The sequence below is a fragment of the Triturus cristatus genome, chromosome 12, assembly GCF_964204655.1.
Source record: "Triturus cristatus chromosome 12, aTriCri1.1, whole genome shotgun sequence".
Lineage (NCBI taxonomy): Eukaryota > Metazoa > Chordata > Amphibia > Caudata > Salamandridae > Triturus > Triturus cristatus.
The window spans coordinates 849,458,793-849,483,296 of NC_140595.1; the positions used below are offsets into that span (position 1 = coordinate 849,458,793).

General features: G+C 47.1%; 1 protein-coding gene across 1 annotated transcript in view; it reads left to right on the plus strand.

The window, feature by feature from the left end:
* The window catches only part of LOC146783070 (snaclec coagulation factor IX/factor X-binding protein subunit B-like), a 353,227-nt gene that overhangs the window by 106,834 nt on the left and 221,889 nt on the right, over window positions 1-24,504 (plus strand). The window contains exon 4 of the mRNA XM_085637420.1: window positions 22,609-22,749. Coding sequence (XP_085493546.1) covers window positions 22,609-22,749 — 141 coding nt within the window. The remainder of the gene's footprint in view (window positions 1-22,608; window positions 22,750-24,504) is intronic.

Consider the following 24,504-nt stretch of genomic DNA (forward strand, 5'->3'; position numbering starts at 1 on the left):
AAACAGCAAGAGACTGACACAACAGCACTACCCCCAGGGACCATACATTGGGGTGACACAAGCATGCATGATACGTCAAATGTGATGACAAAGGTAGATGTCGTACAAACTGGGAAACCCAGACATGTGTCCTGTGCCACAAATGTACATCACACCTACACAAACACAAATCACTCAGCATGGCCCGTCATCCAGGGACAAACGTGAGGTAGGGGCTGAGCCATGCAAACATTCACATCTGTCCACCCTCAACACCACACACCCTGAACTGCACCAATGTGCATCAGTGAAGCCCACATGGACATGTGACATTGCACATGCACCCATGACAAACACAATGATGTTGGGATGAACTAAGGTGCACAGACTCATCACACAAGGACAGTCTACAACCCTGGTGAATGATAGACATACTACACAGTATGCAGTACATGGCCATGACATCAAAGCTCCCGTAACCTTCGGAATCCCTGCCACAGTCTCAGCACAATGCAGAAGCCAAGGAGAACCACAAGGCACACATGCTGACACCTGCCAACATTGCACCTCAGAACCTGACAAGTGTGAGCAGTCACGCACACATACACATGTCTCAATTACCAAAAGGTACCACCTAGGGAAAACTACATGATACTGCGAACAAGCAAGTGCCTTGGGGACCCCTGACTGTGTTCGATCTGCGTCTGACCACATCATCATCACTCAGAACTGACAAATCCCAATGATGAAACACCAATGAACAGTGGTGTGGCATGCACCCACATATCTGGTAGCCCGGGACAAAGATGTGGGATGAACACAGGACAACTCAGCAAGCATCAACAACAGGAACATATCAAGGGAACGCAGCCTGTGTAGAAAAAGGGATGTGGACACACACACACATACTCACACAACACACACCATGGGCCCAGGCAATGTCACGGAACAACACACTTACTTGAGGGGACTCAACTCCTGTGGAAGCTCAGCTTTGCCAAACATAGTCCCAGCAGGTCTCAGTCATGGCAGCAGAACACTTGGTCAGTCAGCCATCAGTTACCACACAATATAGGCTCTGGTCACAACAGCCTGTGTACGGGAGTGTCCCTTAAGTCATCTGCACATACTCAATACTTATGTCTAGCAATTTGCACAGAGGACCCAGTTGCTCCTACACCAATGATGCCCTCACCTGCAGGTCCAGTGGAGATGCGCCCAAAGTCAGGGAAATAGACAAATTGAACAATGGGAAGCACATCATATGTGCATGGGTGCAAGCCGCAAATGTGACCATGCAAATGAAATGTTTACAGAGATGTTCACAAATTGTTAATCATGACACACCCAGGTAGCTGCAAAGGATGACATGGATACCGACCAGAATAGGATACATATCTCATGGACCACATGGAGTACATCACATCAACACCTCAGTATTCAACATTGAAAATTCTGCATTATAACTGCAAGGTCATGGTAAACATCATCAACATAATGTACAGCCAAATCAAATTCACAATGATAAATACAAATGCTTTATTCAGCAAATTTGAAATGCAAATGCAAAGTCCTTTCAAAACAAAGGCCAATGGCCAGTCCATATGCAAATGTCAGCAATGTGATTTGAGTGACAACTGTCACACGTTGCTTGCCTGCACTGGTAAGGACAGGGGACATCCACTCTGAGGGGCACACATGGGGGCAGGCCAGGCACCGCAGGGACAGGATCAGGGCTCAGCAGAAGGATGCAGTGAAGGGGCGGTGGGTGCAGGAGAGTCACTGGCAACTGCAGTGGAGCTGACTGAAGTGGTGGGTGCTGTCACAACTGTGGGGCACAAGTCAGATGGGATGGGTACCGGCACAACTGCAGTGGGCAGGTCAGATGGAGTGGACTGGGTTCCCACTGCAGCGCCCAAGTCAGACGGGGTGGTCGTGGACTCCACTGCAGTGCCCAACTCCATGGGAGCAGAATGGGGTTCAGGTGAGGTCAGCAGGACAGAGGAGGGCAACGGTCCCCACACCAGTGGCACAAACAGTCTGACCGGGGGAGGGGATGGAAGAGCAAGTGGTAGGGGGGGAGGGCCTGAGCATTTTGGGGATGGTGTATGTGTTGGTGGGGGAACCTGGGGCAGGGTGTGGCGGGGGAACCTGTGGAGTGGTGGCCTGGGGGATGGAGGACGGAGACTGTGTCGTGGAGCTGCGGGGCGGGGTCTTACTCTTCCGGGTCTGGGGGGACTTGCGGGTGGGGGTCTCTGTCTGACTGCACCTGGGGGAGGGTGTCTGGGTGTGAGGGGCACTCCCTTCTGTGTGTGGGGACTTCCTCTTCCCCTTGTAATCAGGATCTGCTGGATCAGTGGGGAAGAGGCCAAGGTCACAGACGAAGAGCTTCTGGGGAGATGGGGTTGCAGGTGAGGCAAGGGAAGGGGTCTTGGAGGGAGGGGTATCGGAGGACTGCGGAGTGGTTGTGGATGCCTGTGTGTGTGTTTGCAAACCATCCCCTGTGAGTGTGGTATCAGTCCCCTGAGGTTGCCTGCTAGACCTTGGTTTGGGTGTTTGTGTGCTGCCCGTGTCTGTGGGTTTGGGTGAATGTGCTGGTGTGTGTGTGCTTGGGACAGGTAGGGTGTAGGAATCGTGGATGGGGCAAGGGTAGGAGGGGTGAGGGACTGTTGGAGGAGGGACACTGCTGCCGTCAGGGAGGAGGCCATGGACTGATTGGTCCTATGTAGGGCAGACATGCCCGATGACATGCCCTCCATGAACGACACCAGTTGTGTCAACAGACTGGTGTGTGCATGGAGGACACTCAGCATTGATGTCTGCCCTACATGGATCTGTCGAAGGAAGTCCACAGACTCCACACTCAGGTCAGCAGGGGACACAGGGGCAGGGGGTGCAGTGCCTGGCAAAGGAGACATGCTCCCGAACACAGGAGCCTCCACGGACCTCTGGGATGGGAGCCGATGGGAGGGTGGTGATGGTGGTGGCAGTGGCGGGGACAGCCTCACTAGCTGGTGTTTGTTGGCTGCTGGCACCTGCCTCCACAAGGGAGTCATCCTCCGAGCTGCTGTGGTCCTCAGCTGGGCTGGATGGTGCTGAGGACTCCTTGGGGTGGCTCCACTCGCCCTCCGTGCCACTGGGTCCCTCCAACTCCTTGCTTTCTGTCCCAGTCTGGCTCTGTGGCTCCTCCTGGTCCGTGGTGCTGTCCCCTCTGTGGCCGTGGATGCATATTGATAGAATTAGGAAAAACAGAACAACATCAGTCACTTGCACTGACCGCACACACCACAGTTAGTACAGCAAGCCCTGGCATCATCATCTGAACACTGCTCAAGGTGCTCACACTGTTTTGAATAAGCCAATTGTCAGTCTCACCATCAACCATGGCACTCATACCCCTCCTGGACTTGCACCCATATGTCTGTTGCATGTTGGATGCTCATACCCCAATGTGCAGACATGCACCACCTACACAGTTGTTGGACATGCAAGTGAACATATAGAAGTTTGTCACTATACAGACATCACTTCTCTTGCCACTGATTCAGTACAGGTGTCAGGAAGAAGTGATGGCCTGAGTCTCATTTCACATGCTTGGGATGCATGCCAGCAACACACACTATGATGTTCTCATGTCCTGATGGGCAATGCCACAATGGGGTGCATGGAGCACATTTGACTCCAATGCAGGATCACTCGTAGCAAGTTAAATGCCATGGCACAGGCATGCCTCGAAAGTCAGTCAACACTGTCTCCTGTCACTGGGGCAGGGCATCCAGACAACAACAGTATGCACTGTCTCACAATCATAGGTCATGGGTAAAGGAAACTCTGCAGCTGACAAGTGCACCAGTCCATCCCCTGCAAACAACATATCCCGGACTCAGATGACCCCACATCATACAAATCAGACATATGAGTGTCTGCGAACACAACTCCCTGAACATGAGCACCTCACAGTCTGCTGTGCATGAAACACTGCTGCCTGAACTTCACAGTTGCATACACCATTGTGCACTGTCAAGTGATCACACACCTATATGTCACACAGGTCTCGTCTCCTATAGTCACATCTCAGATGTCCTGCTGACCCTCAAACTCATGAATACCCCAGTTGTCCTGAAAAGGAAGCCACACCACAATGACACAGAGGCAGACACCTGAAGGCACATGTCACTAAGCACAATCTATAAGTTGATACACAGGAGTGGGAGTACATAGTGTTTCTAAATGCCCTGGAGTAGGCATGACTGCCCAGGTCTACGTTAAACAGTATATAGCCCTGGACAGTAGTCAGGTGGCTAAGCAAGCGTGACACACTTGATATACATACTCCTGAGGCCCAAAATTTGGAGTCACCTGCTGCATGGGTGTGTTTGAAATACCCCAAGCACATGTGGCGAGGCAGACCAGCAATTGGAACACATATCAAGGGCACACACAGATCACATGTCAGATCTCAGGCATTGTGTAAACAATTGACCCACCCATGAAACACACAACAGAGTCATGGTAACAGATGCTGTCCGGAACCTGAAGCATAGCTGACTGCAGGGACACAGTGCCCTAGTGACACAAGCCACAGACTGTAGGGGCCACACCTGTGGATCAGATGAGGAGGGTGCATCACACAATTGAGGGACATGAGTCCTGGACTACAAGCCCTACGTAATGTGGAAGTGTGACCAGGCCAAAAGACTGCAAATAGCATGTCAGACATAGTACACAGATTAGGCATGGACTTACCCCCTCCTTGCTGCTGTCTGGCCTTCAGCTGCCCATCCAGGTCCGGAAAGACCAGCGCCAGAATCCTGAGCATGTGGGGGGTCAGGGTCCGGTGTCCACCCCTCCTGCGAGGAGGCGACCCTCCGGGTCCAGCCCCAAAGGTCCTGCCACCTCTTCTGGCAGTTGCAGATCCGGCGCTTGTAGACCCCCACTGATCTAACTGCCCGAGCGATGGTCAACCAGATCTCGTGCTTCTGGTGGGCATCAACCTGTGAGGATGACAAAGTGTGAGGATGACAAAGTCCTTTACCACACATGCCACATATTTGTGCTGCACACTGTTGGATATACATGTAGTCATCACAAAGGTAAATGAGGTACACAGGTAGTGCACCCATGGAAATGGACAATTGCCCTGAATGTCTGACATGTTAACATTGCCTGGGAAGTTAAAGCTTGCACAAATGCACTTTTGCTGCAGAACACCTGTTCATCACATGTACCTACACAATTTGGGGGTCAAAAGTACTCAGTGAATACCCTTGCCACTAGTGTACACACTGCTAGTACTGCTAGTCAGACAACATGCACAATTAGGAAGGCAGTGGACTGCACACTCACCTGCTCCCCTGGTTTCCTATGCAGCTTGCTGTACTGTGGAAGGAGCCCGTCCAGCAGGGCCTGGTTCTCCTCCTCAGTGAAGGCTGGGGCCCTCTCCAGAGTGTGTGCCATAGCAGTAGCCAGAGGATGCAGAGACAGCAGCAGTGGTAGCAGGGATGTGGTCCAGTAGCATGTAGTGCAGGCAAGTGAGCTCCCTGGGGGCCAGCCAGCCTTATATCTGTGCTGCAGAGGCAGACTCTGTGCCATGTGTCCCAAGTGATAGGTCCAACACGGTTGCATTCTATAAATCTGCCCAATCCATGGAATTGTATGACTCGTACACGTCTTCCGCATCGTTCAAATTTTCACCTTCATGACACCCTAGGAATTGCAACATTGTTGTAGGCATCCAACTGAATTTCGATATCATATATATCGATGTTACTAATATCGATGTTTCTAATATCGATATTTATATTATTGTTATGTATTTTATCATGTATTTAATATGTATGTGTTATATGTTTTTTGTTAAGTGTTCTACTGATTTTAAAATATATGTATACAATTTTTATATGTTAATAAGGTTTTTTAAGTAAATTTTGTGTTTTAGTTCCGTAGCGGGTTGTGGGATTATAGGGGAATAGGGTGGGAAGTAATTTAATTGTAATTAAGTAATAATTGATTTTCATTTATTGGTATTGATAATTATATTATTGTTAATTAATTATTAATTGGTAATTACTTTTTATTAATTGGTAATTAATTTTTATTAATTGATTAATTGATAATTATGTTCAGTGTATTATTTTATTATTGGAGTGTGCTGTGTGTTTATAGGGGAATAGTGTTGGAAGTAATGGAAATCAAATTGAGTAATTATAAAATGTATTGTTGGGTATTGATAATTAATTTATTATACAATAATTATTAATTGGATATTATTTCAAATTATGATTTTTTGGTTATGAAAAGTAATTTATTGTTGATTAATCATTTATTTGTAATTAAATATTATTAAATATTATTTATTGATATTGTTAACTAATACATTAATAAGTAATTATTAATTGGTAATTAATGTTTAATAATTGTTGTTTTTTGGTCTAAAAAATCATTTAATTGTTCTATATTTTTTAATTGGTAATTACTTTTTAACAATATGTTTTTTGTTATGAGAAATATTTTATTGTTCAATATTTATTATTTGGTAATTAATAATTATTAATTATTATTTATTGGTATTTATTATTACTTTATTGTTAATTAATTATTCATTGGTAATGCAGCTCCACCAGAGTCATCCCTCCCTCCCTGTGGCACTGTCAGATCTTGCAGCAACAGATGTTGTGGCCACACAGGGAGGTGTGGACATGTTGGTGCTTATCTGGCGGAGGCATGTGAGCATGTCCCTATGCACTGCAGTAAGTGCATCCCACTTGGACTCCATGCGAGCATGATGGGGAGTCTGCTCCTGTTGAATGTCCTTGAGGATCCCCACTACCTGGCCGAATCCTCCAGTGCTATCCTGGTACGCATCTATGATGCGTGCCAGTTGGGGGTCATCATGCAGTCCAGACCCCTCTGCAAGCCGCGACCTCTGCCTACCACCCCTCCCAGCGGCACACACAGGTGACACTGGGCCCCCTTGGGTGTTGTTACTGGTGGTGTTGTCCATAGCTTCCTGGGGGGGCCTGTGTCCCTGTGCTGTTGGTATTCTGTGTCCTTGGTCTGTCCGTGTTGGCGGGGCAGCCCTGTCTGTTGCCAGATGTTGGAGGTGTGGGTGCAGGGTGTGCAGATGTTTGTACTGCTGGTGCTGCATGATGACTCACACCGGAGGTGCCAGATTGTTCTTCGTAATCCGAAGAGGACAGAGACTGATCAACACCAGAGAGCTGAGGGTCCACCAGAGTCTGGGACAGGGACTCCTCTTCGTTTGCTGCTGTGTCCCCAGCACCACCTGTGTTTGGAAGAGACACACAATGTAAGTTATGTTTCTACAGGCATCAATGGTTCACATACATGACATTTGCTACTGTACGTCAGGATGTGTGCCTGTACACTGCTTTGTCCAAAGTTGTCACGGACAGTGATTGATATTGTTGTAGCACATTGTCCAGCCACCATGAAGCATTTCAATGTGCATGGCGAAGTGCGTGCATGACCAGCTCATGTATAGATTTGACTGTACATGGCCATTACTACTCAAGGGCCATCACGTGGCTGACACAGGTGTGTCATCCCTGTACACATTTGACCTTTAGCAAGGATATACGTGCAATTCCACTCAGGATATGTTGCAAGATTGGGGCATGTGTGGTAGCAGTTTTTGCTAGTCTTTGTGCGTCACATTGGTGTGTTGGTACGACATGGTCACAGTTCGGTATGCCTGTGATCTCTTAAGAGAAAGTGTTTTTTTCCTGTGTTCCTAGTTCCCATCTCATTTCATACAAGTGATGATGTCACCGTCGTTAATGAGTCTGGTGCTGAGTTTTGTACGTGCATATGTGATTTGTCTTGTCAATGTTCTCCATGGGGATATGGATTGAGCAAGGCTTTTCAATGCTCATGACAGTGATAGCCAGTGTTGTGTGTGTTGCGGTTTGGCTGATACGATTAGCATGTCTCTTCCAATGCAGTCCAGGTTAGACCTTGTGTCTATAGAGTCTATGACAGTGAGTGGTGTGTTGTGTGAAGGATGCATATGTTGCAGAAAGGATGTAGGAGTGGAATGCAGCTCACAACAGCACCTAGTGTGAATGAGACCATGCTACGGTGTCGGCTATATTGATGTGTCCATTCCATTCACTGTCAGATGTCCCCTGTCAATGATGTATATGTGGGTTCCTGTGAGTTCTGTGCAGTGTACCATATATGGCTCTCCACACTTGTCATCTGCAAGACACACCTCCACAGCCTGGCCAGGGGGCACCCCTGGACACTGCATCCCCAGACAGTGAGTTTGAACATACGGTTGCAATGGCTGTGTAGGTGAACGTGTTTGGGTTGGCCAGTGCATATGTGTGATTTGCAGCCACATCATTTATCTGGCCCATGTGTCAGCTATCTTGCCCGGGCATTATCTTTGTGAGTGACTGTTACCACGTGTGCAATGTGTTTTAGCATAGAAGGTGTGTGTATGGCCCGCATCGGTGTTATTTGTTTTCAAGTCATGACCTCCTTCTCCCCCAGGCCAGTTATCCCATCATGAAGCGTGCCACCATTGAAGTGGGTGCAGGTTAACTTTCAGGATGTCAGTCTGTGCAGTCCTGGTGTTTGTTGGTGCCCAGTTCCCAGCAGGGCCTTGCGCTCTCCTCAACAGAGCTCAGTGTCAGACATCTTGTCAGTCCATTCCCACTCCCTGTGAGGCGAGCATGGTTCAGTGTGAGCTTGCTGGGTCATGCAGGTGGGTGGGGATTATCTGTGACTGCAACTCCCATCATGCACTTGGCTACCCCCCTTCCTAGCATGCCCATACTTCCTTCCTTTTGACTCTGCTTCCCTGTGAGGGAGTGTGACAGCAATGGCAAGATGGCTGACTGTGCAGTCCTTGTGTTTGTTGGTGCCCAGTTCCCAGCAGGGTCTTGTGCTCCTCACAACAGAGCCCAGTGTCAGACATCTTGTCAGTCCATTTCCACTCCCTGTGAGGTGAGCATGGTTCAGTGTGAGCTTGCTGGGCCATGTAGGTGAGTAGGGATTGTCTGTGACTGCAACTCCCATCATGCTCTTGGCTACACCCTCCTTCCCAGCATGCCCATACTTCCTTCCTTTTGACTCTGCTTCCCTGTGAGGGAGTGTGACAGCAATGACATGATGGCTGACTGTGCAGTCCTGGTGTTTGTTGGTGCCCAGTTCCCAGCACGGCCTTGTGCTCCCCACAACAGAGCCCAGTGTCAGACATCTTGTCAGTCCATTTCCACTCCCTGTGAGGTGAGCATAGTTCAGTGTGAGCTTTCTGGGCCATGTAGGTCGGTGGGGATTGTCTGTGACTGCAACTCCCATCATGCTCTTGGCTACACCCCCTTCCCAGCATGCCCATACTTCCTTCCTTTTGACTCTGCTTCCCTGTGAGGGAGTGTGACAGCAATGGCATGATGGCTGACTGTGCCGTGCTGGTGTTTGTTGGTGCCCAGTTCCCAGCAGGGCCTTGTGCTCCCCACAACAGAGCCCAGTGTCAGACATCTTGTCAGTCCATTTCCACTCCCTGTGAGGTGAGCATGGTTCAGTGCAAGCTTGCTGGGCCATGTAGGTCGGTGGGGATTGTCTGTGACTGCAACTCCCATCATGCTATTGGCTACACCCCCATTCCCAGCATGCCCATACTTCCTTCCTTTTGACTCTGCTTCCCTGTAAGGGAGTGTGACAGCAATGGCAAGATGGCTGACTGTGCAGTCCTGGTGTTTGTTTGGCTACAAGTCCAAAGAGAGCCCCTGTGCTTCACACGGCAGAACCCAGTGCGGTGTATCTTTGGGTGATATTTCACTACAGTGTGAGTCAATGCATTATCCCAGGTGAGTTGTGTGGAGTTTGTGTTGAGGGGTGTGTGTGTCTACACATGCTGGTAAGTATGGTCAGAGCTGTCAGTCCTCCTTCCGAACCCGGCCAGACATCCCACCATGAAACGTGCTTCCAGTGTGGGCCGTGCAAGTTATCTTTCAGGATGTCAGTCAGTGGTGTCCTGCTTCTGATTTGCACACAACCCCTACCGGGGCCTTGTGCTCCCCATAGCAGGACCCAGTGTCAGCCATCTTGTCAGTTATTTTCCACTCCCTGTGATGTGAGCATGGGTCAGAGAGGTCTTGATGGGCCAATTGGGAGGGGGAGCATTATCTGTGACTACAAACCCCATCATGCTTTTGGATACACTCACTTCACCTGCATACCCACTATCCCTTCCTGTCAGTCAGCTGCACTGTGAGGTAGTGTTTTTGTGGTGGCAAAATGTCTGGCAGTGTTTATTTGGATTTGTGCCACTGCCTTGCTCTATTTGTTGGTAGGTTTGTCCATGTCATGACACAGTTCCCAGTCACTATGCGATGGCAGGTATTGTATTTGTCTGACTGGCATACACATCTTGGGATGATTATCTATTGGTTACTGTGGCTTTGCTAACGGTGCATGGTTTCACTGTCCCCTTGACAGTGATGTGTGTGTATTGCCACACAATATTGAGTATATTGGTTGTGTACTCACCACGCTCTGGTATGTCTGTTAGACCATGGATGCTCTCTGGTGGTAGGATGATCTGCACCTTCTCCTCCCAGGCCCTGAAGTATACTGGTTTGGCAGGAGGGCCACCACCAGTGCGCTGACGCAAGGCATGATCCTTCTCGATGAGTTTCTTGACCCTCCTGCGCACGTCATACCACCTGTTCTGGATATCATCCTTTGTGCGAAACATTGATGCTTGTGCATTCACCTTGTCCACAATCCTCGCCCACATCATTGTTTTACGTGACATGGGGGTCCTTTGGAACAATGTACCAAACAAATGTGGCTCTACTCTGATGATTTCATCTACAAGCACTTCTAACTCACTATCTGTGAACTTTGGATTCTTCTTTGGGGGTATGGTGATGGGTGGTGGTGGTGAGTGATGTGTGTGTGTGAGGGTGCAAGTGAGGGTGGGTGAGTGTCAGTTTTGCTAGGTGTATGTGTGAGTGCTTTTGGTGAGGTGCTAATGGTGTGAAAGTTGTTTGATGGGCAAGTTGTGAGTGTGTCTGTGGTTGCTGTCTGATGGTGTTCTCTGCTGGCTGTTCTCTTGAATTTGCAAAGGATCATGGTAGTGATGTGTGGCCTTTATATAGGTGGAGTTGTGGGGGTGTCTTTCTTCCAAGTTTTTTTTGTTGATATTTATTGACTTTGTCATTGCTAGTATTGTCCTTTTTTGTATTTTTTCCTTTGGGTTTTCTAGGCATGAAGGAGACGTTCTTCTGACTGACATGGATGCTGATGTTGGCTTGTGCGGGCTTCTCCGGGTCTTTCACTCTGGCTTTCTTCTGTGTTTGATACGCGTCGGTTGCGGAGATCTCTATTGCTTCAGGTCCCTGTTTTCTGTGCGTGTCGGTCATGCGGCTTGTGCTCCGTGCGAGTTATCTGGTTTTACACGCATTGCATCGTGCTGCGCGGGTCGGACATCGTAGGTACGTGTCGGTCCAGTTCATTCCTGGTGCATGTCGGTCGGTGCGAATCGCGTCCCGTTTCCAGGCGAATCACTGGTTTCCTTACAGCTCGGTCGTACGGCTTGTATTCCGTTCGTGTCGGTTGTAATTCACACACGTTGCATCATACTGCACGGGTCGTACGGCGACGGTCCGTGTCGGTCAGTACCTTTTCCGTCCAGAATCGGCCCCTTAATCGTATATTTTTTAAAAATTGTTTATTTATTTTTAAGTTATTTTTACCCTTCCGCTATCCAGCACTTTCTCTACTGTTGCACTCTTTGGAGTGAGAATAGTAATTTTTGCCCCTCTGCTATCCAACACTTTCCCTACTGTTGCACTCACTGGAGTGGTAATAGTAATTTTTACCCCTCCGCTATCCAACATTTTCCCTACTGTTGCATTCACTGGAGTTGGAATTGTAAATTTAATTCTTCCGCTATCCAACATTTATCCTACTTTTGCACTCACTGGAGTGGGAATAGTAAATTTTGCCCCTCCGCTATCCAATAGTTTCCCTACTGTTGCACTCTTTGGAGTGGGAATAGTAATTACCACCCCTCCGCAATCCAACACTTTCCCTACTGTTGCACTCACTGGAGTTGGAATAGTAAATTTAATTATTTTGCTATACAATATTTTCCCTATTGTTGTAATTATTGTATTGCGAAATGTACTTTTTAACTTTTTTTCATACTTTAATATTTTGATTAATTATGGAACTTTCTTTTTATTTTAAAATATTGATATATGTATATATTTTATTTTTATATAATTAACAAGTTTAAAAATTAAATAAAGATAATAGTTAATAAATTATTTTAAAGTAAATATATGTATATGTATAAATTATTATGTTTGCGTGGTTATATTTTTTAATTGAGTATATTTTTTATATTTATTTTAAAGGTATATTAAATGTAATTTATTTTGTTAAATATAATATTAATATTGTATATATTTAATATATTCTATTTTATTTTATGAATATTTTAAAATTGATATTTTTTACATCTTTATTTTAAACTGTGATATTTTTCATTCTATATTATTTTACTTACCTGTTTAAGTATAGGGAGTCGATATTTTTGCGTTCTATATATTTTTTTCGATATTATTTACATCAATGTTTTAGCATCTCTATTCTATGAGTGAACCCTCAGGGAGGGCATGCTGGGCATGGGTCTCTCCTCAGGAAGGGTGCGTTGGGCATCGGCCTACCCTCAGGGTGGGTATTTTGGGTATTAGCGTTTGCTCAGGGAAGGTGTGTTAGGCATCCGCTCTCTCCCAAGGGAGGGTGCATTAGTGTCTCCTCAGCCACCTTGCCTCATTGAAGGCATGTTAGGCATCTGCCTCTCCTCAGGGAGGGTGTGTTGGACATCAGTCTCTCCTCAGGGAGGGTGCATTGGACATCAGTCTCTCCTCTGGGAGGGTGCATTGGACATCAGTCTCTCCTCTGGGAGGGTGCATTGGACATCAGTCTCTCCTCTGGGAGGGTGCATTGGACATCAGTCTCTTCTCAGGGTGGGTGCATTAGGCATCAGCCTCTCCTCAGGGTGGGTGCATTAGGCATTGGCCTCTCCTCAGGGTGGGTGCATTGGGCATCGGCCTCTCCTCAGGGTGGGTGCATTGGGCATCGGCCTCTCCTCAGGGAGGGTCTGCAGAGCATCATCCTCTCCCCATTGAAGGCATGTTGAACACAAGCCTCTCTTTAGGGAGGGTGCATTGGGCATCAGCCTCTCCTCAGGGTGGGTGCGTTGAACAGCGGCCTCTCCTCAGGGTGGCTGCGTTGAACATCGGCCTCTCCTCAGGGTGGGTGCGTTGAACATCCGCCTCTCCTCAGGGTGGGTGCGTTGGGTACAAGCCTCTCCTCAGGGAGGGTGCATTGGGCATCGGCCTCTCCTCAGGGTGGGTGCGTTGAACATCGGCCTCTCCTCAGGGTGGGTGCGTTGGACATCGGCCTCTCCTCAGGGTGGGTGCGTTGGGTACAAGCCTCTCCTCAGGGAGGGTGCATTGGGCATCGGCCTCTCCTCAGGGTGGGTGCGTTGAACATCGGCCTCTCCTCAGGGTGGGTGCGTTGAACATCGGCCTCTCCTCAGGGTGGGTGCATTAGGCATCGGCCTCTCCTCAGGGTGGGTGCATTGGACATCGGCCTCTCCTCAGGGTGGGTTCGTTGAACATCGGCCTCTCCTCAGGGTGGGTGCGTTGGACATCGGCCTCTCCTCAGGGTGGGTGCGTTGGGTACAAGCCTCTCCTCAGGGTGGGTGCGTTGGGTACAAGCCTCTCCTCAGGGTGGGTGCGTTGGGTACAAGCCTCTCCTCAGGGAGGGTCTGCAGAGCATCATCCTCTCCCCATTGAAGGCATGTTGAACACAAGCCTCTCCTCAGAAAGGGGGCATTGGACATCAGCTTCTCCCCACAATGCATTAAAGGGTATATCACACGGAGTCTGGTGCTGGGTTTTCCCGGGATCATGAGCACTCATGTAAGAGGTATATTGTGTGTGTGGCGCAGACCTGCACTGCATCAGAGGAACGACACAGATACTGAAGGCCATCTTTATCATTTATACCTACAGCAAGACATCTTGCTGTGCTGCATGAAAGGGAAAGGGCAGGAATGCACAATATCCAGTGTGGAGGTAAATCCTTTTTCTTTATTACGGTGAAATTGTGGAATAGCCCCCTCCTCTCTCTTCGTTCTATTAATGAGGAACTTTCTTGCTGCAAATCACTGAAAACCTGTCTCTTCCGGAACATGTCTATGTAATTCCTTTCTGTGGACACCTTCCTGCACAAAACGATCCTTTGAGTGTTTTCCCTCTTTCTACATGTACTGCAGGATGCAGCACACATAGAAAGAGGAATAAGCAAGGGGAAATATAGATATTCTCCTCGCTATGCCTTCCCTGGGAGGACATGGCATTTTGACACATTCCCAGGTCTACTACTCATGGTAAATCTTGGAAAGCCTTCCAGGGGCAAAGTAACGCAAGGTTACTCCAATTTTACCAAGTCATGCAGGGCTGCCAAGGTGGCCTTTCTTGGTAAATCTCATGCTAGGTTTTGTGCCGCCCTTCGTCCCCTTGCATGGCACAAGGGAACACACAAAACCTCTGATTAATCGGTCCCTGAGTCACGAGTTACTGGTAGCTAGAGTGATATCATGTGCACCCAACACCTATTATATTAGTTTGATCACTTGGCCTGTGAAATGGATGGTGGGTGGGTGCGTGAGTGACAGATCACTATGGGAGATAAATATCCGCATAGGCAAACATTTGTCCCAAAAACAAATTGCCAGTGGTGTAGCAAGGGGGGGGGGGGCGTTCTGCCTCCCCCACGAGTATTGGGAGGCGGTGGTATCCCTCCGCCTGCTCTTACCTTCGGCCATCGCAGGACAGGCCAAGCCAGGGCCAAAATGACCACTGCTTATATATGAGGAGTTGTATAACACACGGACAATGCAGTATTTTCTCTATAGCCATGCTTGTCTGTACACGTATTTCGATGGGTGATTGCTGCACATTTATGTTGAGAAAGTCTCTCTGGTGAACTGGAACACTTGAGCTACCACATCAATACATGGGTGTGTATTGGCAAACCTCTGGAGTGTTCTTTGGCTAATAGTATGGGTCTGGAGAGCATTTACTTGTCGGCCTTTGCTCCTGCTCTGAGCATCCGCGTCCCAAGATGGATGCAACTGCTAAATGTCTCTATTAAATAAAAATTAAAAAAATTAAAGTGATGTTCTAGTGAGGTATGGTAATAAGATATTAGCTTATCTTAAAAAACCTTAGATATTTCTTGGAAAACAGAGGCTAAAGTAATGTTATAGTTTGGTGTTGAAATGAGATAAAACAAATGTTTAAAAAACAAAAATACACTGAAATTCACACATTATAGTTTAGTGAGCTAAATATATCTTGACCCCCCTGCCCTGCATCGCTTATGTACTCACATATCACATCAATGATGACCTGTTAAATGACATTGTTGATAACACCACTGATGATCTCTCAAAATACATAGTTGATGGCATCACTGATGACATCATCCAATCATTGTGGTAATGTGCTATAGGGCTTGTGGACATGAAGCAACTCGACAGAAGGCGCTACTTTTTTTAGTTTATTCGGTACCGCAGAAATCCCACGGGTCCAGTATCCAGACATAACTAACTATTTTTCAGCGCTAACCTCTTCATGCCCAACACGAGCCCTTTACCAGATGCTAATTTCTCAAATTGCTCAGTTTTGTTTTAAACATGTTGAAGTGTTATATCTTATCTTATCTTATTGTTTTGGTAAAGCGCTACAGCTGCCCCGGCAATGAGGCGTCCCGGCGCTGGAACCCAGATCAGATCCTAAGCATGGAGAGTCCATGGACAGAGGAAGGGTTACAGGCAAGGGAATAGAAAAGTTTTCACTGCTTTCCGGAAAGCTGATAAGTTGTCTATCGAGCGAATATGATGTGGTAGTTCATTCCACATCTTGGCTCCCAGGAACCTAAAGGAGCGGCCGCCCATGCGGCAGAGTTTTATGCGTGGGACGCATAGAAGGTTTTGGTTGGAAGATCTTAGGTTCCGTGACGGCGCATAGGGAGTGAGAAGGGGTTGAAGCAGAGGGGTGGTATTGAGTTTGAGGATTTTGAAGGTCATAATGAGGGTCTTGAACTTGATTCTGGAGTCAACAGGGAGCCAGTGCAGTTTTCTGATGGTCGCTCTGGCTGAGCATCTGCGGGGAAGGCCGACCAAAGTTCTAGCCGCAGAGTTCTGCACGCGTTGGAGTCGTGCTAACTCACATTTGTTGGCACCAAGAAGGAGCACATTGGCATAGTCTAGACGCGAGAGGATGGTGGCTTGGATGATGAGTTGGCGGGTCTTTGCGTCGAAGAAGCCTAGTATGTGGCTGAGGCTTCTCAGTAGGCCAATGCAGGTGCCGGCAACTTTTTTGGTGTGGTCTCGAAAGTTGAGTGAGTCGTCCATCCAGACACCCAAGTTTTTCACTAGGGTTTTGGGGGGAGGGATGGTACCAAGGGAGGACGGCCACCAGTGCTCATTCCAAAGGCTGGTGTTTTTGCCAAGGAGAAGCACCTCTGTTTTTCCGCCATTAAGTTGTAAACAGTTCGTTGTCATCCATTGGGCGACCGCAGAGAGTCCGTTTTTGAAATTAGAGGAAAAGTTGGAAGGACCATCTGAGAGAGCGATGGCCAGTTGTGTATCGTCAGCATACGATACTAATGTCAAGCCCCATTCTTTGGCCACTGCCGCCAGAGGCTGAACATAAAGATTAAAAAGAGAGGGGCTTAACGCAGAGCCCTGCGGGACTCCCTGTTCAATAGGGTGGGGTTTAGATAGAAAGGGGGGGGCAGAGACTCGAAAAGACCTGTTCTCGAGAAAGGATCTGAACCACTCCAAGGCATGACCAGTTACTCCAAAAGTCTCCAGACGTTTAAGAAGGATGACATGGGATACCGTGTCAAATGCCGCGCTGAGATCCAGAAGGATCAGCGCAGCATTTTGACCGGCATCTAAGATCGTGCGGAGGTGCTCTGTGGTGGCTAAGAGAGCAGACTCAGTGCTATGGCCTGGTCTGAACCCATTTTGTGATGGGTCCAGAATGTTGTTTTTGACCATATGCTGGGATAGAGTGCTGTTGACATGCGCTTCAGCGAGTTTGGATAGCCATGGGAGCAGGGAGATTGGACGAAAATTCTCCGGTTTAGATGGATCTAGGGTGGGTTTCTTGATGATAGGCGAAACCCACGCTTGCTTCCAGGCAGAAGGTACACACGCTGAAGTGAAGGAGAGGTTCAGGATGGCGGTTAATGCTGGTAGGAAGAAGTTGAGTGACTCTAGGAATTGAGCCGGGCGCATGGGGTCTGCGGGGGAGCCAGATTTGACTTTATTGCATAGTCTGATGAGGATGTCTTTGGAGATTTCTGGGATGTAGGTCAAGGTCGAGTAGCTAGGAGAAACAGAAGGATTGCTGATAGTACTAGGGGCGTGCTGGGGGAAGGAGGTGTAGATTTTCCGTACCTTGTCAACGAAGAACCTGGCAAGTTCTTCGCATTGTTGCTCGGAGGAAATAGTAGGGAGGGGTGTTTTGTTGCTCTGCAGTTCTTGTACAAGTTTGAAGATTTCTTTAGCGGGGGTGGGACTAGATTCGATTTTGTCGGCGTAGAAAGCGGTCCGTGCAGCACGGATGGCTTTGTGATAAGTTTTCTGTAACAGAAGGTATTTAGCTTTATCTTCTTTGTTATATTCCCTACGCCAGAAGCGTTCTGCCTTTTTACACTCTTTCCGTAGATTTTTGAGTGTGTCGTTGTACCAGGGGTTGGATGGAGAGTTACGACCTTTTGTCCATTTTGCTGGGATGAGACTGTCTAGTCCGCCCGTAATCCACTCATGAAACGTGCTGTAGTTAGCGTTGATGTCAGAGTTGTTGTCAAGGAAGAAATCCCCTAGGGTCTTGTGAAAGTCCTCTTGAGACAGTTTATGCCATGGTCTTTTTAGGCGGCTGGTCGATGCCGTATTGAGCCTGCTTTTATTGACCGGAATGGCCAGTTTAATAAGGGAGTGATCTGTCCATCCCATAGGAAGGGGTGGCTCTGAGGTGAGTTCTTCTAAGTTTGAAAACACTGGGTCTAGGATGTGGCCAGCTAGGTGAGTTGGAGTGGAGATGAGGGGGTTGAGTTGCAGTGCGGAGAGGTCTGCAAGGAGTGTTTTGATCGTAGGGTCATTAAATAGACCAAAATGAAGATTAAGGTCTCCCAGAATGGTAAAATTGGGGCTTTTGGTTATTAGAGAGGTTGTTGACTCAAGGAGGGCCTCAATGAATTTTGAAGAGGGGCCAGGTGGGCGGTAGATGTAGAGACCCGACACGGTGAAGTTAGGATTTATGATGATTTTGAAGTGGGCGCTTTCGGAGTCTGACAGATCTCCCTTGACAAAAGAACAGGAGAGCGTTTTTTTGTAGATTATAGCGAGACCGCCTCCTCTTCCATCTCTGTTGATGGCCGACATCAAATAGTCGTCTGATAGCGTAAGGTTGGGAATGGTGGAGGTGCCATCGCGAAGCCATGTTTCACAGAGGAAGAGGATATCTGGATTTTCATCCAGGATTAGGGTATTAACCTCAAGGTGATGTTTGGCTAGTGATCTTACATTGAGGTGAAGTATCGTGATGGAGGTGGTTTTGTCCGGACCTAAGAACTGTCGAATGGCGTGCGGTTTAGTAGTGGAGAAATTGCAGGTTTGGCATTGTAGGCAGGTGAAGCCGGGCTTACCTGTAATGTTAGCGCAAGTTCTTCCGGGGTTCCAGCTATGAAGTGTCTCACTATCGTAGGCAAGGGGCGGTGACGGAAAAAGGCCAGGGGGTCTGGCGAGAGGCGATGACTTGGCGATGACGGGCGCAGACGGGCTTGCCTTTGGCGCGCCTTCGGCGCGCTGACGGCGCGCCCGCTGCGCCCGTCCGCTGCGCGTCCGGTGGTTGCACATTTGTTTAAGGGGGAGGAAAGGGGCGGTGGGCGTGGCCTAGGGTAGGCGTGGCCTCGTGTCCTCGCCGTCAATGGCGGCCGGCAAGTGATTCTGCCAAGTATTTGTTGCAGCGAGATGCGCTGTTTAAGGGGTTTCTGTCGCTCGTTTCTGGAGAAGCCAGGCAGGTGAGTGGGGCTTTAAAATCAGTTATTTCAGCGAAAGGTGACACAGAAAATACAATAATTTTAAAAAGGTGGACTCCCGGCTTCCGCCTCAGGAGTAATCAGGTTCTGTTTCCGTGGCGCTGCGAGCGGCGTTTTATACTAGATTGGGCGGTGGGCGTGGCCTAGGGTAGGCGTGGCCTCGTGTCCTCGCCGTCAATGGCGGCCGGCAAGTGATTCTGCCAAGTATTTGTTGCAGCGAGATGCGCTGTTTAAGGGGTTTCTGTCGCTCGTTTCTGGAGAAGCCAGGCAGGTGAGTGGGGCTTTAAAATCAGTTATTTCAGCGAAAGGTGACACAGAAAATACAATAATTTTAAAAAGGTGGACTCCCGGCTTCCGCCTCAGGAGTAATCAGGTTCTGTTTCCGTGGCGCTGCGAGCGGCGTTTTATACTAGATTGGGCGGTGGGCGTGGCCTAGGGTAGGCGTGGCCTCGTGTCCTCGCCGTCAATGGCGGCCGGCAAGTGATTCTGCCAAGTATTTGTTGCAGCGAGATGCGCTGTTTAAGGGGTTTCTGTCGCTCGTTTCTGGAGAAGCCAGGCAGGTGAGTGGGGCTTTAAAATCAGTTATTTCAGCGAAAGGTGACACAGAAAATACAATAATTTTAAAAAGGTGGACTCCCGGCTTCCGCCTCAGGAGTAATCAGGTTCTAACTAAGGTCACCTGTAAATGTACTTTATTCTGTATTTGTTTAGTGTTTCTTTTGGGGTTTTTGATCATATACAAAAGCCAAGAGTATTCACTGCCCGACCCTCTGTGGGCAGCCACCCCCATCTGTGTCGTGCAGTGAGGGTTGGACACCATGCTGGTATTGTGCTTAACTCTCTGTGGGTGCCCATTGTCCTCAGCACAAGGCATTTGGCAGTGCACTGAGGGGGGGGGGGGGGGGAATGGGGGCGGGGTTGGCAACATGGGCCTGGCCTCTAGGTTCTGCTCCCTAGCTAGCCTTTGGCCATGCGCAGCGGGACCTTGGCCACTTGGCCTGGCCACTGGCCATCCCCTCTGCCCCGATCTCTGAGGGTGGCCAATGCCATTAATGTTAGGCATTTAGCCATGTGCAGCGGAGGTTGTCAGTGAGTCCTGGCCTCTCTCTAGACCCCGCGGCAATATTACGTAGACAACCAGACAAATATGTAAAGCTATGTTTAATGGCATCCGGATGTAAAGTAGAATGGACCATTATGTGAACACCATCCCAGGCCCTTCATCTAAGGGTTTATGAAGAAACCCAGAGTCTGTACTTTTTGTGAAGAGTTCCCAAAGCCAGGACTTGTTGTGCAAAATCTCGCCCTTGGGCAAATTCTGATTTATTAGCAACTCCATGAAGCTGTGCAGTTTGTCTGTTTTTTTAAAATAATGTAAACAGGTTTAGAATGTCTTGCACTGATATATTAAAGGCTGGTACAGTCATCAAGCTTAAAACAACACAGCAGAACTGCTGGATCTATGGCGAGAGTGGACATCTGCTTCCTGGAAATGTTCAATCCTTCTTGCTTCATGATGTAGTTGGGATGGGCCCGATTCACAGAACTAACTTAAGACAAAATCCTAAACTTACTACCATTTTGGTATTCACAGAAGGCACTTACTCATTTCGGATTCACAGAAGGTAGGAGTCCTAACTTTACTACTCCTAAACTGAGAAAAATCCTAATTTTAAGACTTTCGGTATTCACAGAAGGCATTTAGGAGTCCTAAAGTTAGGACTCCTAACTTCTGTGAATACCGAAATGAGTAAGTGCCTTCTGTGAATACCAAAATGGTAGTAAGTTTAGGATTTTGTCTTAAGTTAGTTCTGTGAATCGGGCCCGATGTGTTACTTTTCCTAGACATTTCTTACTTAATTTAAAAAAAAATGTTTTTAAGTATCAAACTTTAAGTAGGTAGAAAAAGCAAAGCACCATCAACATATTTTCATCATACAAAGACATTTGTAACAAGGGAAGCATGAACAGCAAACAGCCATCAGTATCCAGATAGTATCTGTGAGACCAAGTACCACCGTGGGAGGAGTGAGGCGGGGGTGGGGTGTGGACTGGGGTTATTAGAGGTAGGGGTGGACAGTGGAAGGGGCATGTAGCTATCTAAATGGTATGGGCCCGATTCACAGAACTAACTTAAGACAAAATCCTAAACTTACTACCATTTTGGTATTCACAGAAGGCACTTACTCATTTTGGTATTCACAGAAGGCACTTACTTATTTTGGTATTCTCAGAAGGCACTTACTCATTTTGGTATTCACAGAAGTTAGGAGTCCTAACTTTAGGACTCCTAAATGCCTTCTGTGAATACCGAAAGTCTTAAAATTCGGATTTTTCTCAGTTTAGGAGTCCTGAAGATAGGACTCCTAACTTTACTACTACTAAACTCAGAAAAATCCTAATTTTAAGGATTTCGGTATTCACAGAAGGCATTTAGGAGTCCTAAAGTTAGGACTCCTAACTTCTGTGAATACCGAAATGATTAAGTGCCTTCTGTGAATACCAAAATGGTAATACGTTTAGGATTTTGTCTTAAGTTAGTTCTGTGAATCAGGCCCTGAGTGTGCGGGCAGTGAGAGGATATCCAGGATAAGAAGGGAAGGCAGAGACAGGAGTTTGATGAGAAACCATTTTATGCTGCTGAAGAATAGCTCGCTATGGAGTCCAGAAACTCACTGTGGCATGGGGTATCCCTTTTGTTCATCATTGGGATCTGGGATGTCCGGGGTTAGCAATATGTAGCAGGGAAGGGGGAGGTAACTGCGCTGGGGTCCTTACCTTCTGCATCACAGGTATGACGGGTGAGTGGGGTCAGTTCTACATCACTAAAAGAAGGTGCTATTCTGGCAAGAGAATGATTCAAAAGGTAAGCAACGACCCCATGTAAACATTATGGGCCTGACTGTGAGCTAAGGCTTTATTGATCGCCACAGATAGATAATGATACCACGGGGAATGCCATTTCTCAGGAGTGATAAATAAAAACTATTGCGAGTTCATGGTGTTTAAAGCACCAAAATCCACATGCTACTCTACATACTATATGATTCTCCCCTGGTATATTTTTGCAGGTTTGACCTGCTAAAATGTAATGAAGATTGAGTTATTTAACACATCCGATAATTATGAAATATACTCGCTCGTAATCAGGCTCTGAGTATTCAAGGAGAGGAGATCTCCCAGCGCCTTCAAAGATGACACAAAATAATTCGAGAGTGTGTGGGGTAAGGTTTCCCACACCCCATGGGTATAGGAATGCAACCACACATGAACAAAAACTAATGGGGCATTACAGTGGGAAGGTAGGGTGTAGGTGCCCTAACCTTTTCAGTATCCCCTAGAGATCAGACTCAAGGGATATCTGCAAGGGGTGAGCGCAGCTCCTTAAGCAGGAATGACTCATCTGTAACCTCAGGGTTGACCGTGTAGATGAAGCCTTTATTTGTGTTTTGTGTCTTTAAGGTCTTCTGTAAGAATCAACGTGCTCATTTAGCCTCAGTGCTCAGTGAGGAGGAGGATCACTTCATTTATCTTCTCATGGGGATGAAGAGTTACCCCGACTACAATGGACAGTATTGGATCGGAGCTACGGTTACATATAGGGTAAGTCGCTGACAATTAACAGACAATCTCTTAATATAGCGCTTCATGCGCACTCCTGCCATCCCTAAGGCGCTCACTCGGCTAATGGTGCAGAAGTCCTCATTCTCAGGTGGACAGAAGTCTGAGCTGGACTAACAGAATTTTAGCAGCATGCGTTAACATGCGGAGCTATCTTGCATCACACAGGCAAGTTATAAAAGTGGGCAGCTTCATTTGAAAGATAACAATCATATTCGATTATATGGACTGATGACAACATGACTTCAGTATACCCGCATTGTGATGCAGCAGTCACAATATTAAAGTTGTAATATTGGCCTGCATTTATGTCACCTTCACAGTATTGACTGCCACGTGGAGCTTTGACGTAGTAAATCTACGCTTGCCTGCGGATGCTCACCTTCACTACTTGTTGGTAGTCGATATATGTGCAGATCGACATTATCGAACTTGATATTGTGAAGTACAACATTGTGAGTTCCATTAGTAGATGTTGACTTTCATGTGTGATTTTGGCATCAGGAATCTCTGATGGAGATGATAGCACTTGTCTGGTGTGTGAGGGTACACAGCTGTTGTGATGGAACATATTGTGTAGAACTTGTTGAGCACCTGCACTGCCAATAGGATCCACTATAGTACAAAACACAATAGTAAAATACAATCTGCTTCTGCTTCACTGTCATGACTAAAGAAACTCATATTGCAATAGATTGGTGTTCAGGACATTTTCTAAAGACATCATTTATTCATTAAATTCTGAAAACTTGAAAAAAGAAAAAGGAACTAAGGGGTCTATTACAATAGCGGGCGGATCACCACTGCCCGTTTTCAAGTTTTCAGAATTTAATGAATAAATTATGTCTTTAGAAAATGTCCTGAACACCAATCTATTGCGATATGAGTTTCTTTAGTCATGACAGTGAAGCAGAAGCAGATTGTATTTTACTATCATGTTTTGTACTACAGTGGATCCTATTGGCAGTGCAGGTGCTCAACACGTTCTACACAATATGTTCCACGGCTTGCTTTTCCTTACCGGGGTAAGAGAATGAGTTTAATTGTCTATAAGATCCTTGTTAAATGGTCTGCAGACCCTTTAGCCAGATAAGACATGAGGTTTTATCTTCCATACAAACCTTGTTCCATGGTTTGTTTGTCCTTCCAGTGGACAAGAGAAGGATTTTCATATTTTCTTTTTTTAATCCTATATTTATAATCACAGCTAGAAAGGAGAAAAAGGAATTTCAATTCATCAAGACAATTTTATCATTGTAGGTAAAAGAAAATACACAGGAATTGTATAAACACCCTTCCCCGAAGATGCCTAATTCTCAACCCTGTTCCTCACTATGACCTTTGCTAAACTAGCACAGTGCATACAACAACCTCTTCCTTAAAAATTTTTTTATAAAAAGTATTCCCTACTACTCGTTCCAGATTTTATGAAATGTAACCGTGGCCCATACTCTTTGGGAGTACAGTTTTTCCTTAGACTCTGTTTGAGTTATCTTACGCTCCCAGTGGCTAACAACTGGAGCCTCGACCATTCTCCATTTGTGCAGAATCAGAGCTTTAGCCACTGAGCATGCAATAAAAAGGTGCTGTTTTGGGCAAATAGATATGTTTAGTGTGACTTCAACTCTGAACAGAGTGGTCATCGCATCAGGGACTAAAGATACCATCAATTTGCTACTAAGTCACTGGTAGACCTGACTCTTGAATTCTATTAGGGCTGGACAAGTAAAATAGACA